Consider the following 15,335-nt stretch of genomic DNA (forward strand, 5'->3'; position numbering starts at 1 on the left):
AAAATAAACTTTTGCCAGGTTCATGTCTGACTGCTTAGTGCATCGACATTGTGTATTAGCATATATTAAAATAATCCTTTCCATTGATTAAACTCATTTTAATACAGGCTCATATGTGTTGACATCCAAAATGTAGCCCCAAGGAGAAAAGCACAGCATAGCAGAGGGGGCCTTGACAGGGCTTGGAGGCGGGCTTAGTAGGAGCCTGATGGTGATTGGTGAGGAGAGTTTAGGGGCTGGGCTGATAGAAATGTTGACCATTTTAGAAATCCCCATTACTAATTTGACTTACGAGGCTGAGTTGGTCCCTCCCTTTATGCATGGGTTACGGTTTTCCCATTTGGTCACAGCAGTGGGCTGATATAAGAAAGGTTAAGGGGGTAACGGGTCTGCTTAGGGAAGAGAAGAGCAAGAGTAGTTAGTTGGCTGGTTAATATGGTTGGTTACCTGTTTGTAAGATGTTGGTGGGTTTCAAGCTTGTTGGTAGCTCAGAACCCGGGTGGTGTAGGGGTATCAAGGTATACCCCTGCCAGGATCGTGTAGAAAATGTTGGATCTTGTTTGTGTTATATTTACGTGGTTGTTATACTATGTTATGTTATATTATGGGTCATTGCCTTGATGATATGTGGGGAAGGGATAATGTTGGATGGCTGAGGATTTTGGGGGTGGGCAATGACTTTAAAACGTTTTTCGTATGTTATTGTTATTATTATTATAATAAAATTAAAGCTGTGGATATATTGACCCATACCTAAGAGTGTCAGTGTTTTATTAGGGGTGGGTTGGTATAAGGTAGTAGACAGCTCTTCCTGCCCATATGGCGACATTGCACCTGTCATGAGGACGTAATAAACACATTGGTTATTTATCACATGGGTAATTCAGCTGATACAAAAAAGCCACACAGCAATAATAAATCACATGAGTGACATAACTAACATGTAACTGGTGTAATAATACATTTCTGCTGTGCTGGTATTTCTTAGCAGTTGTTCTAACTCCATTTTGCTAAAAAAGAAACTCAATTTTGTAAAGATATGTCTGTCACGTATGCAAAGTCAAAATATGGAACAAGAGTCAGATAATAAGAGTTAATATAACTGTTCTGGCTTTGTTCTGATTGTCATATCTACTTTGTTATGTGAATTGGGGGATTTTGATATCTAAGACCCAGCGGCGTACTAACCGGGGGTTGGGGGGCCGGTTCGCCCTGGATGGCACTCGCTTGGAGGGTGTCATTCAGCTGCGGTTGAGCGTCACTGCATATTCATGTGAAGGAGAAGAAGGGCGGAGCCGCGCAACGCTGCGCCGTGCGGACGTACTTCGCCCTTCTCCTTCACACTCACAGTGCTTCGCTCTGAGCCTTGTGGGTGGCGCATGCGGCGGCAATGCCTCAGTATCAGGGAGCAGCAAAGAGGAATCATGGCTGTCATCAACTGTGATTCTGATAATGTTTTTTATTTTTTAATGGACGTAGCAGTAATGGACTGGACAGGGTGATTGTGGGGGGAAGAAAGTTTTTTTTTAGGGGCTTGACAGGGGGGATTGTAGAGGGAGCATGGATTTATAAGAGTTTTTAGGTGGGAGCAGGGATTTTTTAGGGGCTGTGGTGGGAGCAGGGATTTTTTAGGGGCTGTGGGGGGAGCAGAGATTTATAGTGGGTGGCAGGTGGTTAGTGGGGGGGCAGAGGTTTGTATGGGCTGGACAAGGGGTTTGTTTGGAGAACAGGGATTTTTTTAGGGGGCTTGTGGGGGGGAGCAGGGTTTTTATAGGGGCTGGAAAGGGGTTTGTGTGGGAAGCATGGATTTATAGGGGGTGGCAGGGGTTTTATGGGGGGGTGCAAGGGGTTTGTAGAGGGTGGCAGGGGGTTTTAGGGGGAGTATGGATTTATAGGGGGTGGCAGGGGTTTTGTGGGGGAGTATGGATTTATAGGGGGTGACAGGGATTTTGTGGTGGGGTGGAAGGGGTTTGTGGGGGGGGCAGGGATTTATAGGGGTGACATGGGTGTTGTGGGGGGATGGCAGGGGTTTGAAGATGGGAGCAGGGATTGTAGGGGTGGCAGGGGTTGCACGGGGGTTGCACGGGGGTTTTGTGGGGGGCGGGGGTTTGTAGAGAGGGGGCAGGGTTGTTTTTAGAGAGCGGGCAGGGGGTCAGCAGATTTTCATTCCTAATATTGTTTGAGATATATATATATATATCAAAATACACTTAGGAAAAAAAAAATATATATATATAAATTATTGAAAACATAAAAAAACTATTGCAGGTGTTTCTTTACATTTTAAAAGGGGGGGGGGGTGCCAATCACAGGACATTAATAAGGACATTTAGAACCAATTAGGTTAATAAATATTATCAGTGATTTTGCATATTTAGTAGGTATACAAGTAGTATACAAGTGTTTGCTCAGAGCTCAATCTTACTGGTTTCTGGTTTTACTTTGGAAGAGTCGTATTGCAATATTAATAAACAGATCAGATCAGATTTTTTATTCTTCACTCAGAACAAACTTATCTTGACCGGATTCACATGCAATCTATGGAGATCTTCTCACAAAGCGTAAATATGTTGAATTCTATTCTACATGCACCTTGACAAATGTTCTAAAATTTGAGAAATTTAATTGAATTCAAAGGAATTCACAACCCTGCGCCCACTACAGGTTAGATAACTTTAAGTTAACAAAATAGATTTGTCTTCCCTCTACATTTGATGTGATGTAAGGCTTCTGTTTTTCTAAATAAATTTTTCTCATCTCCCCCTATTGTTTACCTTTTGTGCACAAGATGATATACGATCCATGAAGACCAGACTGCGTGGTTATCACCTCTAGTGGCTACAGATCACTGCCAGTGTTCCAGTCCAGTCATTCAAGAATCCGAGAACCATGTGGAAGAACTCGCATTCACTAGAAGGCATCAGATATATGGGAGAGCTGACGGTGATCTGTACCCACCCTAAATGCAGACCGATGACAATCCTGTATTAAGGGTACTGGGTCCGTCAGGAAATACCTTTTCCTCTCCACAGTAACCCATGAAGCTGCAGACTCATTTGTTCTGGTACTCCAGGCAAATACTGTAGTGTTGGTACTGCTCCTCATATAAACAATGTTTCAGGAAGATTAAATTGCCCTGAATCACGTAAGAAATATAACATGAAAAAAAAAACTGTTTAAATCTCATCAAGATCGGATAAAACAAGGATTATTGAAAGAATTTAAGATATTAAAGAGGAATATTCTTCTTTGGTGAAAAGAATCTGAGATGATACAGAATGCATTTAAGCTTTTATAAACTCTTAGGTAATGGATTTGATGAATTAGCCAGAGTAAAAGAAAGATCTAGAAAGAACAACGTTAGAATCTGGGGAATAAAAAAAATATAGCCCAGCAGCAGATCTTAAAGAATATTTAATCAACATATTTACAAAGATTGCAGGAGTCATGGTTCCGGTGTGAATATCTTTCATGGGAGGTTTCATAGGGTGTAAAAATCCCAATGGAATACACAAAGATGTTACACTAATATTCCAATTGCATTCCATAGCTTTTTTGGCTGCCTTAAACATCTAGAAACTAACAAGCTGCAATTAATACTTGTGCATTTGGTTTCGTCCAAATCGTGATTCGGCCAAATATCAAATTTTGTTTGATTGGCGATTTGTGTGAATAACCATTTGGACAAATTCCAAAACAAACTAGACGAACAATGAACAGGCCATTTTGTTTGATTACTGATTCTGACTTATGTTGCAGAAAAAGGGTGAGATAATGAAGAAGACACTCATTTTTTTCTGAAGGGAAGGAGAGGGGGGCAAATAAGCAGTGTACTATTCAATGATGGTGGTCTGTCCAATTATATTGACTGTATCATCTGTAGTTTCAAGAGGTGGAAACAAAATATGATTGACAGAAAAAATATGATTGATAATTAGAGGACAGACACTAATTATTGATTTTATCCACAGTTTAAAAGGAAACTGTAGTCACCAGAACATCTACAGCTTAATGTAGTTGTTCCAGTGAGTACAATCAGTCCCTGCAGGCTTTTTGTCATTAACACTGTCTTTTCAGAGAACGGCAGTGTTTACATTACAGCCTGGGATACCTCCAGTGGCCATTCCTCATGTGGCTACTAGATGTGCTTCCTGGGTCAGTGCTGCACAGCATGCAGCACTGTTGTTCAGCATCTCCACGTTCTGCACGGAGGCGCTGAACTTTCCCCATAGAGATGTATTAATTCAATGTATCTCTATGAGGAGATGCTGATTGGTTAGGGTTTGTGCTGGCTCTGCCCCTGATCTGCCTCCTTTACAAGCTCAGCTATAGGAAAGCATTGTGATTGGCGCAGAACACCACTTCTGATGATGTCAGCCAAGCAGGCAGATCAGAGGCAGAGCCAGCAGCAGCCAACTGGAATAAAATACTATATTTAAGGAGAACAATATGGGGGTGGGGAGGAGGCAAGGAAGCTAGATTGTGGTTTTAACACTATAGGGTCAGGAAAACATGTTTGTGTTCCTGACCCTATAGTGTTACTTTAAGATCTCTTCCTCGGCCATGAGTACTGCTTAAATCTCCTTCCCTGCCACTGCTGCTGTCAAAAGATATATTACCACTGGATAATATTCAGCCCCAGTATAGGAGGGATAGAATGTCCGTTATGTCTTATTCACCACAGAGAAAGTGATTTTTTTTTTCTCTGCCAGTTTATGCTGGTGACTCAAAGTCTATAAAAGCAGCCTGGCCCAAAAAGAATGGCTTTCCCAAATAAAGATTAAGAGCACCAACAGCAACAGGGTTAGTACAACTAGCACTACCACTAAGACTCATACCATTCCAGCTTTTAAAAAACTACCGGAAATTAAAGGAAAAGATATGGAGTCCAAGTAGAAAGTAGCATCTATCATGTACAAGGAGACAGTTATCTGATTCCTTTCCAAAATGAAGACCACCAGCTCCACAATAACTTCTGCTACTGACACTGCAACTCCTTGTACCACCGGTAGTTTAAGCATCATACCTTCTGTGTTTTATGGTCAAAGCAAGGTATTGGTGAAACCAATGGGCTTGTTGCCATTCCCAATCGTATATATTCTAGGCCTTCTAGCCCAAAGCACGCTGCAACTAAGGAAGATATCAGCAGAGTCTAGTTTGCCATCATAGACATTGGTGGTGTTGATGAAACTGGCGATTTCCACCACTAGCTTGTTTAACACATGCACTGCATGATTATATACATGAGTCGTGATGAGAAATAGTTTTTTTTCACTAAGTAAAACTGTAGTGGTTTTGGTGCTTTGATTGTTCCTTTAAGGAAGTCAAATTGATGGATTATCACATCTTGGCGCATTGTTTTATTGTTAAATTGTTGATTTTCATTTTACATATTAAATCTGATAAATGGATGAAACATCCTGTTTGGATGTCACTGTAATAAAACTGAAATAGTCAAGTTTATGATCTCAGTAACCTTGATATATAAAATATTTAACTTTGTATGACAGGCTAGAGGTTTCACTTTGTAAGAACAGATTATTTTTTAAAGAGGAGAAGATTGCTTTGAGATATGAACCTTCCCAACAGATCACTATAGACTAGCATTTTTCTTCGAAGTATATTCCATGATTCTATGCACTCATCTCAGACTAATATATTGGATAACATTTATATTTCACTTAAATGTAACCCTGACCTGCTGTTTAAACTGAACACATATTTATGGTGATATTTTATATTTGTTATCTAGCAGGGATGATACTGAAAATTCAACATTAAGACATATAAACATAAACAAAGGTACAAGACCATAAAAAATATAAAGTAAGATAGATGAGAAAAAAATATATACGTGAAAAAAGGAAGGGCCAAGGTTAGTTTATAGGAGGCAATATCTACATATCATATAAGAGCAACCAAATCACAATCACATATTGTACAGAGGACCAATAGAGCAGGTTTTTGACAAGTTAGGGGATGAAAGAGGAGAGATTTAGTATATATATATATATATATATATATATATATATATATATATATATATATATCCTTTGAAAATAGATGCATTCTCCGGTCTTTCATAAATAAAATACTATTTTAATCCAAATGTCAGTTTATATTGAGCTTGATCGACGTTTCGACCCGTTCAGGTCTTTCTCAAGACATTCCCAATCAAGACCTGAACAGGTCGAAACGTCGATCAAGCTGAATGTAAACTGACATTTGGATTAAAATAGTATTTTCGTTATAAAAGACCGGTGAGTGCATCTCTTTTCAAGGTATATATATCTGCTAACGCAGGATTGCACCAGGGCATTAAACTACACAGCAGGAGAAAGGGTGAGTGCCAAGCTACCGTACTTATCTTTTTTTGTATATATATTTATCCTATACCGGTGTGAATTGAGTGTTCAACAGAATCATGATAAAAAAAATCAAAGCGGTAGTTGCCTTTATACAGGAATCAATAAAAGAAAGAAGGTAGGATAATTGAGAAAGCCATCCTATATTTAAATATCTATTCAGACCTTACTGACACTCCGGTAATTACACATTTGCCTAGCAAATACATATTACTGGATACGTTTTAATAAATATAAATCCACATAAAGCACAAACAATTCATAGTGATATTAGAGTAAAATGGGCCGACTTACTCAATGAAGTAGACTTCTCCTTTCTCTGTATATGCCATTTCCCAGTTATCAGGTAAAGGCCCCAACTCATTGTGCTCATCAGGCTTTAGTAACTTCTTCCCATCTGTGCTTTCCTTCGACTCATCTGGCAGGCAGTACATTGGAGCATTATAGGGTTGGGAGGAAATCTCTCCTGAGGCATCTGTACTTTTGTCTTCATGTTCACTGGATTCTACAAGAGATAGTAAAGACATTTTCAGAACTGCTAGGCCTTCCAGTTCACATACAGAGCGATACTGCTGAAGGTAAGCGATGGAACCAGTACAGCTTCTTTGCAAATATTGTAAATTCAATATTTTTAATAGAAAAATGAAACACGACTGTAATAAATACATGCATTAAATGTTCTCATTAGGATTGGTTTGGCTTGATATATGAAAAACTTTCAGTGAGATTGATAGGTTAAATAAAAACCAAAAATCAAGGAATAGAAGCACCCATACTTGTCAGCAGGGCCGCCATCAGGGCATGACAACCGCAACGGTTGTCATGGGCCCGGCGGTCCTGGGGGGCCCGGACTGCTCAGGTCGTCCGGGCCCCACATTTAGTGGGAACATACCGGGTCGCAGGGGGACCTGCGACCCCGGTATGTACCCACTGGGCCAGCCTCTTCTCCTGGGGGGCCCAGCAGCCGGTCACCTCAGGGCCCCCCAGAGGCTGGCCCTGCTGACACCCGGCGCGCGCACGAGGGAGCACTTTCCTCTGAGTGCTTCCTCTTCAGCTCCCTCGCGCACCGTACTGCGGCATCAGTACGCGGCGCGCGAGGGAGCTGAAGAGGAAGCACTCAGAGGAGAGTGCTCCCTCGCGTGCCCGCCGGGTGTCAGGAAATTTGAGTGAGTGAGTGGGGGAGAGGGAGAGGGAGGACATTTGAGTGAGTGGGGGGGAGAGGGAGGGAGGACATTTGAGTGAGTGGGGGGGAGAGGGAGGGAGGACATTTGAGTGAGTGGGGGTGGGGGGGAGGTAAGGGTGGAAATTTGAGGGAGTGGGGGGGAGAGGGAGGAAATTTGAATGAGTGGGGGGAGAGGGAGGGAAGGGAGGAAATTTGAGGGAGTGGGGGGGAGAGGGAGGGAGGAAATTTGGGGGGGAGAGGAAGGGAGGAAATTTGAAGTGGGGAGAGGAAGGAAATTTGGGGGGGAGAGGTAGGAATTTGGGGGGGAGAGAAAGGTAGGAAATTTGGGGGGGAGAGGAAGGAAATTTGAGGGAGGGGAGGAAGGGAGGAAATTTGAGGGAGGGGGGAGAGGAAGGGAGGAAATTTGAAGGGGGAGAGGAAGGAAATTTGAGGGAGGGGGAGAGGAAGGAAATTTGAGGGGGAGGGAGGAAGGAAATTTGAGGGGGGAGGGAGGAAGGAAATTGGAGGGGGAGAGGAAGAAAATTGGAGGGGGAGAGGAAGGAAATTGGAGGGGGAGAGGAAGGAAATTGGAGGGGGGAGAGGAAGGAAATTGGAGGGGGAGAGGAAGGAAATTGGAGGGGGAGAGGAAGGAAATTGGAGGGGGGAGAGGAAGGAAATTGGAGGGGGAGGAAGGAAATTGGAGGGAGGAGGAAGGAAATTGGAGGGGGGAGAAGGAAGGAAATGAGAGAGGGGGAGAAGGAAGGAAATGAGAGGGAGGGAGAGAAGAAGGAAAGTGGAGGGGGAGAAGGCAATGAGAGGGAGGGGGAGAAGAAGGAAATTGGAGAGGGGGAGAAGAAGGAAATTGACAGGGGTAGGGGGAGAGATTGACATCCATCACACACACACAATGCACCCCTTGCACACAGAAAAACACAAAATGCATTACACACAGACACACATACACAAGCAATGCATTCCTTACACACAGCAACACACAATGCACCCCTTCCACACACTCAGTGCATCCCTTACAGACACACACACTGCATCCCATACATACACAAACTCACCTTGGAGCCCTTACACATACAAACACAGATTCACACAATGCATTCCTTACACACATCAGGACATCCCCCCTCCCCCACACACACACATCCCTGTGAACAAACTCATTGGTGGAACATGAAGGTGGACCCTGGGACCCAGACCTTGAGCTGTGTAAAGGGCCCTCAAAAAATGGAGCTGCTTCCCGTTCTCCCAGAACATTGATTTTTGTGACCACAGTTACAAACCGCCTCCAGAGAGCCTGTTCTACATCAGACCAGTGGAGCCAGACGGCAGCTGAAGCCCATCATCATCCTCATCTGGTTGTAAGTAGGCAATCTAGTATATTATTCGTGGCACTAATCTCTAATTTACCTCACATTAAAGGGACACTATAGTCCCCAGAACCACTGCAGCTTAATGTAGTGGTTCTGGTGTCTATAGCCTGTCCCTGCAGGCCTTTTATTGTAAACACGGCGGCACTGCAGCACTGTGTTAGCCTAGGGCGGCAAAAATCCTTGCACCGGCCCTGCAGACACTGCATCCCTTGGGCGGACTCGGAGGGGGGGGGAGGGGGGAGGGGCTCGAGTGCAGGTGCCGGGGGGCCCAGACCTTGAGCTGTGTCAGGGGCCCCAAAATTTCTGATGGCAGCCCTGCTTGTCAGTTTATTCAAATTTAAAGAAATAGTCTAAAAAATATATTTTTCAATTTCATGTTTTTTGTTTTATATATACTATATAAAAGTCTGTTAGGACTTTTTTTCAAGACAATTGTGTGTGTGTGTGAAAGGTAACAACGTTAGGTACAAATGTTACCTTTCACCTTTTCACCCTCAAATAGGATCACTGCATTTTTTGTATATAAGGTATCCATCTCACATACACAATTGTCTTTAAAAAAGTATTTTACAGACTGAAACGTCGACTTGAACGTTGTGTGAATTTGTAATTGCTCAATAAATCAACATGAAGTTTACTTTGAAAGACTCCTGAGTGCTCTCTACTGGTATCATATAAAACTTGGTTGGAGACAGCACCGGAGCATTAAAACACCGGAAGCACCGAGTGCTGGGACTTGGGACGTATATATAAATATATATATATATATGATGTAACATAACAATTGTATATGCATAGTCAAATCTTCTATGGCAACATATCTCAATATAGAATGCACCTGTTATCATGGTTGACTATATTTCATACCTGTTCTGTGTTATGTATATTGTATTTTTGTAATATTATATTGTACCCTATTCTAACAATGCAGTGTTTGTTGGCCCAGGAAATACTTGAAACTCAATGTATCCTTCCTGTTAAAATATTTTAGAAATAAATAAAACATGTCTAAAACAGTGTTCATTGCTACTTAAAGGTTCACTATAGTCACCAAAAACCTTTAGCTTAAAGGAACACTATAGTCCCCTAAATTACTTTAGCTAAATAAAGCAGTTTTAGTATATAGATCATTCCCCTGCAATTTCACTGCTCAATTCACTGTCATTTAGGAGTTAAATCACTTTGTTTCTGTCTATGCAGCCCTAGCCACACCTCCTCTGGCTATTGACAGAGCTTGCATGAAAAAAAAAAAAAAACTGGTTTCACTTTCAAACAGATGTAATTTACCTTAAATAATTGTATCTCAATCGCTAAATTGACGTTTAATCACATACAGGAGGCTCTTGCAGGGCCTAGAAAGCTATTAGCATAGCAGGGGATAAGACAATCTTAATTAAACAGAACTTGCAATAAAGAAAGCCTAAATAGGGCTCTCTTTACAGGAAGTGTTTATGGAAGGCTGTGCAAATCACATGCAGGGAGGTGTGACTAGGGTTCATAAAAAAAGGGATTTAACTCCTAAATGGCAGAGGATTGAGCAGTGAGGCTGCAGGGGCATGTTCTATACACCAAAACTGCTTAATTAAGCTAAAGTTGTTCAGGTGACTATAGTGTCCCTTTAATGAAGCAGTTTCCTTGTATCATGCTCCTGCAGTCTCAATGCTTAATTCTCTGCCATTTAGGAGTTAAATCACTTTGTTTATGCAGCCATACTCACACCTCCCTGTATGTGACTTACACAGCCTTCTTAAACATGTCCTGTAAAGATTCATCTGTTTACACTTCCTTTATTGCAAATTCTGTTTAATTGTATGTAAAATTAAATTTATGGAGCAGGAGATAAAATCTTTTCAGGTAAGTTACATCTGATTGAAAATTAAACCAGAAGTTTTTTTCATGCAGGCTGTGTCAGTCACAGCCAGGGGAGGTGGGGTTAGGGCTGCATAGCAGAAACAAAGTTATTTAACTCCTGGAAGGGAATATAGCATTGAAACTTCAGAGGCATGAGCTATGCACAGAAACTGCTTAACCCCTTTAGGACCGGCCTGTTTTTGCGATGTTTGTACGTTAAGGACCAGAGCAGTTTTAACACTTTTGTGGTGTTTGTGTTTAGCTGTAATTTTCCGCTCTCTCATTTACGGTTCCCATACAAGTTATATATTGTTTTTTTCAAGACAAGAAGGGCTTTCTTTACATACCAGTATTTATATTATGTCATATATTGTATTTAAAAAAAATAATGAAATATGGTGAAAAAAAAAAAAAAAAAACATGTTTTTGGACTTTTACTTGAAAAATCTTTTACTTATCTACAAAAGCTAATGAAAAAAACTGCTAAATAGATTCAAAATTTTGTCCCGAGTTTAAAAACACCCAGTGTTTACATGCTTTATTGCTTTTTTTTGCAAGTTATAGGCCTATAAATACAAGTAGGAAATTGCTGTTTCAATATATATATATATTAAATGTATCAATAGTGACATTGTTACACCGTTATCTGTCATAAATCCCCGAAACACACCTAACATGTACATATTTTTTAAAGTAGACAACCCAGGGTATTTAAAATGGGGTATGTCCAGTCTTTTTTAGTAGCCACCTAGTCACAAACACTGGCCAAAGTTAGCATTTATATTTGTTTGTGTGTTAAAAATGCAAAAACCGCTAACTTTGGCCGGTGTTTGTGACTAAGTGGCTACTAAAAAAGGCTGAACATACCCCATTTGCAATACCTTGGGTTGTCTTCTTTTGTAAATGGTATGCCATCATGGGGCTAATTCTCATTCCTTGGCTACCATACGCTGTCAAAGGCAACCTAACCAATCTGACAAATTTCAATAAAAAAAATCAAGCCTTATATTTGACCCTGTAACTTTCACAAACACTATAAAACCTCTACATGTGGGGTACTGTTATACTCAGGAGACTTCGCTGAACACAAATATTAGTGTATCAGAACAGTAAAATATATCACAGCAATAATATCCTCAGTGAAAGAGCTGTTTGTGTGTGAAAAATGCAAAAAACTTCACTTTCACTGACAATATCATCGCTGTGATATGTTTTACTGTTTTGAAACACTAATATTTGTGTTCAGCGAAGTCTCCCGAGTAAAACAGTACCCCCATGTACAGGATTTAGGGTGTCATAGAAAGTTACAGGGTTAAGCACAGTGCTAGCAAATTAAATTATCTGGACTTTTGGCCTGGGTTGGCAGGCAGGTCCCTCAAATTGCAATCATTAAAATTACTTAATTAGGTAAAAATATTACATAAATATGCACGTAGAATTTTAATATATATACATATTTATATATTTGACGTCTACGTGTATATTTATGAAATTATTAATGTAATTTTGTATGTGGACATATGTATATTTCGTATTATTTTTATTTATTTATTTATACATAGATATATATATCATTACATGCTAAGTGTATTTTGATATAAATATATATATATCAATATCAAAATACTGTTAGAATAAAATTGAATATATATATATAATTTTTTTTTAATTATTAAAAATTATTTTTATTTTTTGTTATTTATTTTTATTAACATATTATTTGTATTTTATAATAATATATATATACCATATATATAGTTATTATATATATTGTATATATTCGTGTGTAATTTAAATATAAGTGTATTTTTATATTAATATACGTATATATAAATATAAAAATACACTTAGTGTGACATTATATATATGATACATATACATATATTATATATATAGATATAATACATGTATATATATCATATATATATATACACATATTATAATTTTTTTTACACTGATTGTTTTTTTTTTTAACTTTATTTCTGATTTTTCACTTGCAGGGAGACTGCCTGTCAGCACAGACAGTCCCCCTGCAGGCAGATACAAAGACCCCTATTGCGGTCATGTGATCGAGTGATCACATGGCCGTGGGGTCCTGATCTGCCGAGGGGGGACTGCCCGGGCAGACAGGCAGTCCCCCTGGACCGGGAGGAGAGCTGATCGCCGCCGTGGGACCGACGGCGATCAGGTAAGTAGCCCAAAACCGTTATGACGGTTCAGGACCGTCAGCGGTCCAAACGCACGTTTTACCGCTGACGGTCCTGAACCGTCAGCGGTCCTGAAGGGGTTAATGAATCTAAAGTTGTTTTGGTGACTGTAGTGTTCCTTTAATAGCAGAAATGCATGGTAAACTCTGTAACATAATGCCTGTTTCTTGCCTTTTTAAAATGTTAAATCTGTTTATCTGAACAAGATTTATAATCAATTAAACTCTGCTATTTGTTTGAAAACATCAATATAATTTCAGTAATAAAATATATTAAAGGGACAGTATAGCATTAGGAATACAAACATGTATTCCAACTGAACACAGGAAATCCCTCTTTTTTTCAGAACAGGCAGTGTTTACACTACTCAGCATGAAGTGACAGGTTACATACGCCAGAACCAATACATTAAGTTTTAGTGGTTCTTGTGTCTATAGTGTCCCTTTAAACTGGCTAAGAGAGACAAGAAATAATGCAAATACTTAGACAATTAAATATTTTTAAATACATTTTTTTTGTTTATATATATATATATATATACACACACACACACACACAATTCCAATATTATTAATGGTTACTCCAAGCACCATGTCAACTTCAGCTTTTTGAAGTGGTCATGGTGTTTGTAGTCTGTATGTGCCACGTTTCCTTTTAAAAAGCTGCACATACAATGTTAGAGCATTTACGTAAACAGCCATGAACAAGATTTCTGGCCTAGCTAATGTTGATTTTTAGCATATTGGATGTCTTTCACCAGCACACACAGCATGCAAATGACAAATAGCGGCATGCCCCCTCCATGTCACCCAAGTAGTCCCCTCACCATTGAGGAGGAGTGACATTATAATATATAAATGCATTGAATGCCCCAGCATGTTATAACTGGTTTAAAGGGACACTATAGTCACCTGAACAAATTCAGCTTAATGAGGTTGTTCAGGTGAGAACTATAGCTCAATGCAGCCTTTCTCATGTAAACACTGTGTTTTCTTAGAAAATACAGTGTTTACATTGAAAGCTAGGAACACCTCCAGTTGCAGTCACTCAGAGTGAACCAGAGGGACTTCGGAGTTGATGGAGGCATAATATGCCTCCATCCACTCAGATCTGCTGTCAGCAGAGCACAGGGCAGCACTGTGCACAGCAGCCTGTTATTCAGTATCTCCTCCCTCTGCATGCAGACACTGAACTTTCCTCATAGAGATTCATTGATTCAATTCATCTCTATGATGCGATGCTGATTGGCCAGGGCTGTGTTTGAATCATGCTGGCTCTGCCCCAGTCTCAGCCAATCCTATGGGGAAGAACTGTAATTGGATCAGGCTACCACATGTCAGCAGACCGCTTGTTTTTCTGAGTCTAACAGCATGCAGATTTACAGTAAGATTTGTATTTTTACAGTAAGATTTGTACTATATTTATGGAGGCATGAGGGGACCAGGTGGGCTAGATGGTGGTGTTAACACTATAGGGTCAGGAATACATGTTTGTGTTCCTGACCCTATAGTGATCCTTTAACATATATATATATATATATATATATATATATATATATATATATATATATATATATATATATAATCAATAAGAATGAAAGGTTACTTAAAATACAGTTTTTTGGTTGGAGTAACTCGTTATAATAGTATTCACCATGCATTATTATAGCATGAAGTGGGTAACGACCACACAAACAAACAAATAAATAAACAAATAAATGAAGATGGAGTCATTGATTTTTTTTTTTGTCCAAATTCACTTGGGAATTATACAGAAATAAATACAAACTGCCTGTTGATGTAACAATTGAACTTAACAGTAGCTTTTATCGTACAGAGTGCCAACCATTTCTACATCAGGTAATTACAGATAATAGACAATTACTGAAGCACACAGCACTGAGGCCTCTGCTCATTAAAGTTTATACATTGCGAGAATTATATACAAGAACAACTAGGCAAGCATAGTGTTGCAGCTAACTAAATGCAACGTTGTCACAAAATAGTAATCTATGTGTAGTACAAAGACAACAGTTGTGTAATGTATAGACACAACTTAATTGTGGTGTCTAACGATATGTGCGTGTGATATGTTTACAGAAATACGTATACTTGCCCACACATGTACTGATGAGCCCTGAAGGGATCATGGGTTCATTAAAATCTTAAACTGCGCATTGGCATAATATGTTTTTACAAAGAGGTTATAACACAGCACGTATTGCTAATGAAGCCTAAAGAAATTAAATGCGAAATGGAAAAATGAAAAAACTGAGCATGCTGGATGTGCTTATTTATATTTTTTGCATGAGAGCAGCAAATACCCAAAGCTCCAGATTGTTTTTTTTTTTTTTAAAGAAAAATAT

General features: G+C 39.7%; 1 protein-coding gene across 6 annotated transcripts in view; it reads right to left on the reverse strand.

Annotated features, from left to right (window-relative positions):
- MAGI2 (membrane associated guanylate kinase, WW and PDZ domain containing 2) overlaps positions 1-15,335 on the reverse strand; it is a 1,040,513-nt gene that overhangs the window by 310,145 nt on the left and 715,033 nt on the right. For all 6 annotated transcript variants that reach the window (XM_063448170.1, XM_063448171.1, XM_063448169.1 and 3 more), the window contains one exon: positions 6,660-6,870. In XM_063448170.1, coding sequence (XP_063304240.1) covers positions 6,660-6,870 — 211 coding nt within the window. The remainder of the gene's footprint in view (positions 1-6,659; positions 6,871-15,335) is intronic.

The sequence above is a fragment of the Pelobates fuscus genome, chromosome 3, assembly GCF_036172605.1.
Source record: "Pelobates fuscus isolate aPelFus1 chromosome 3, aPelFus1.pri, whole genome shotgun sequence".
In the NCBI taxonomy this organism is placed as follows: Eukaryota; Metazoa; Chordata; class Amphibia; order Anura; family Pelobatidae; genus Pelobates; species Pelobates fuscus.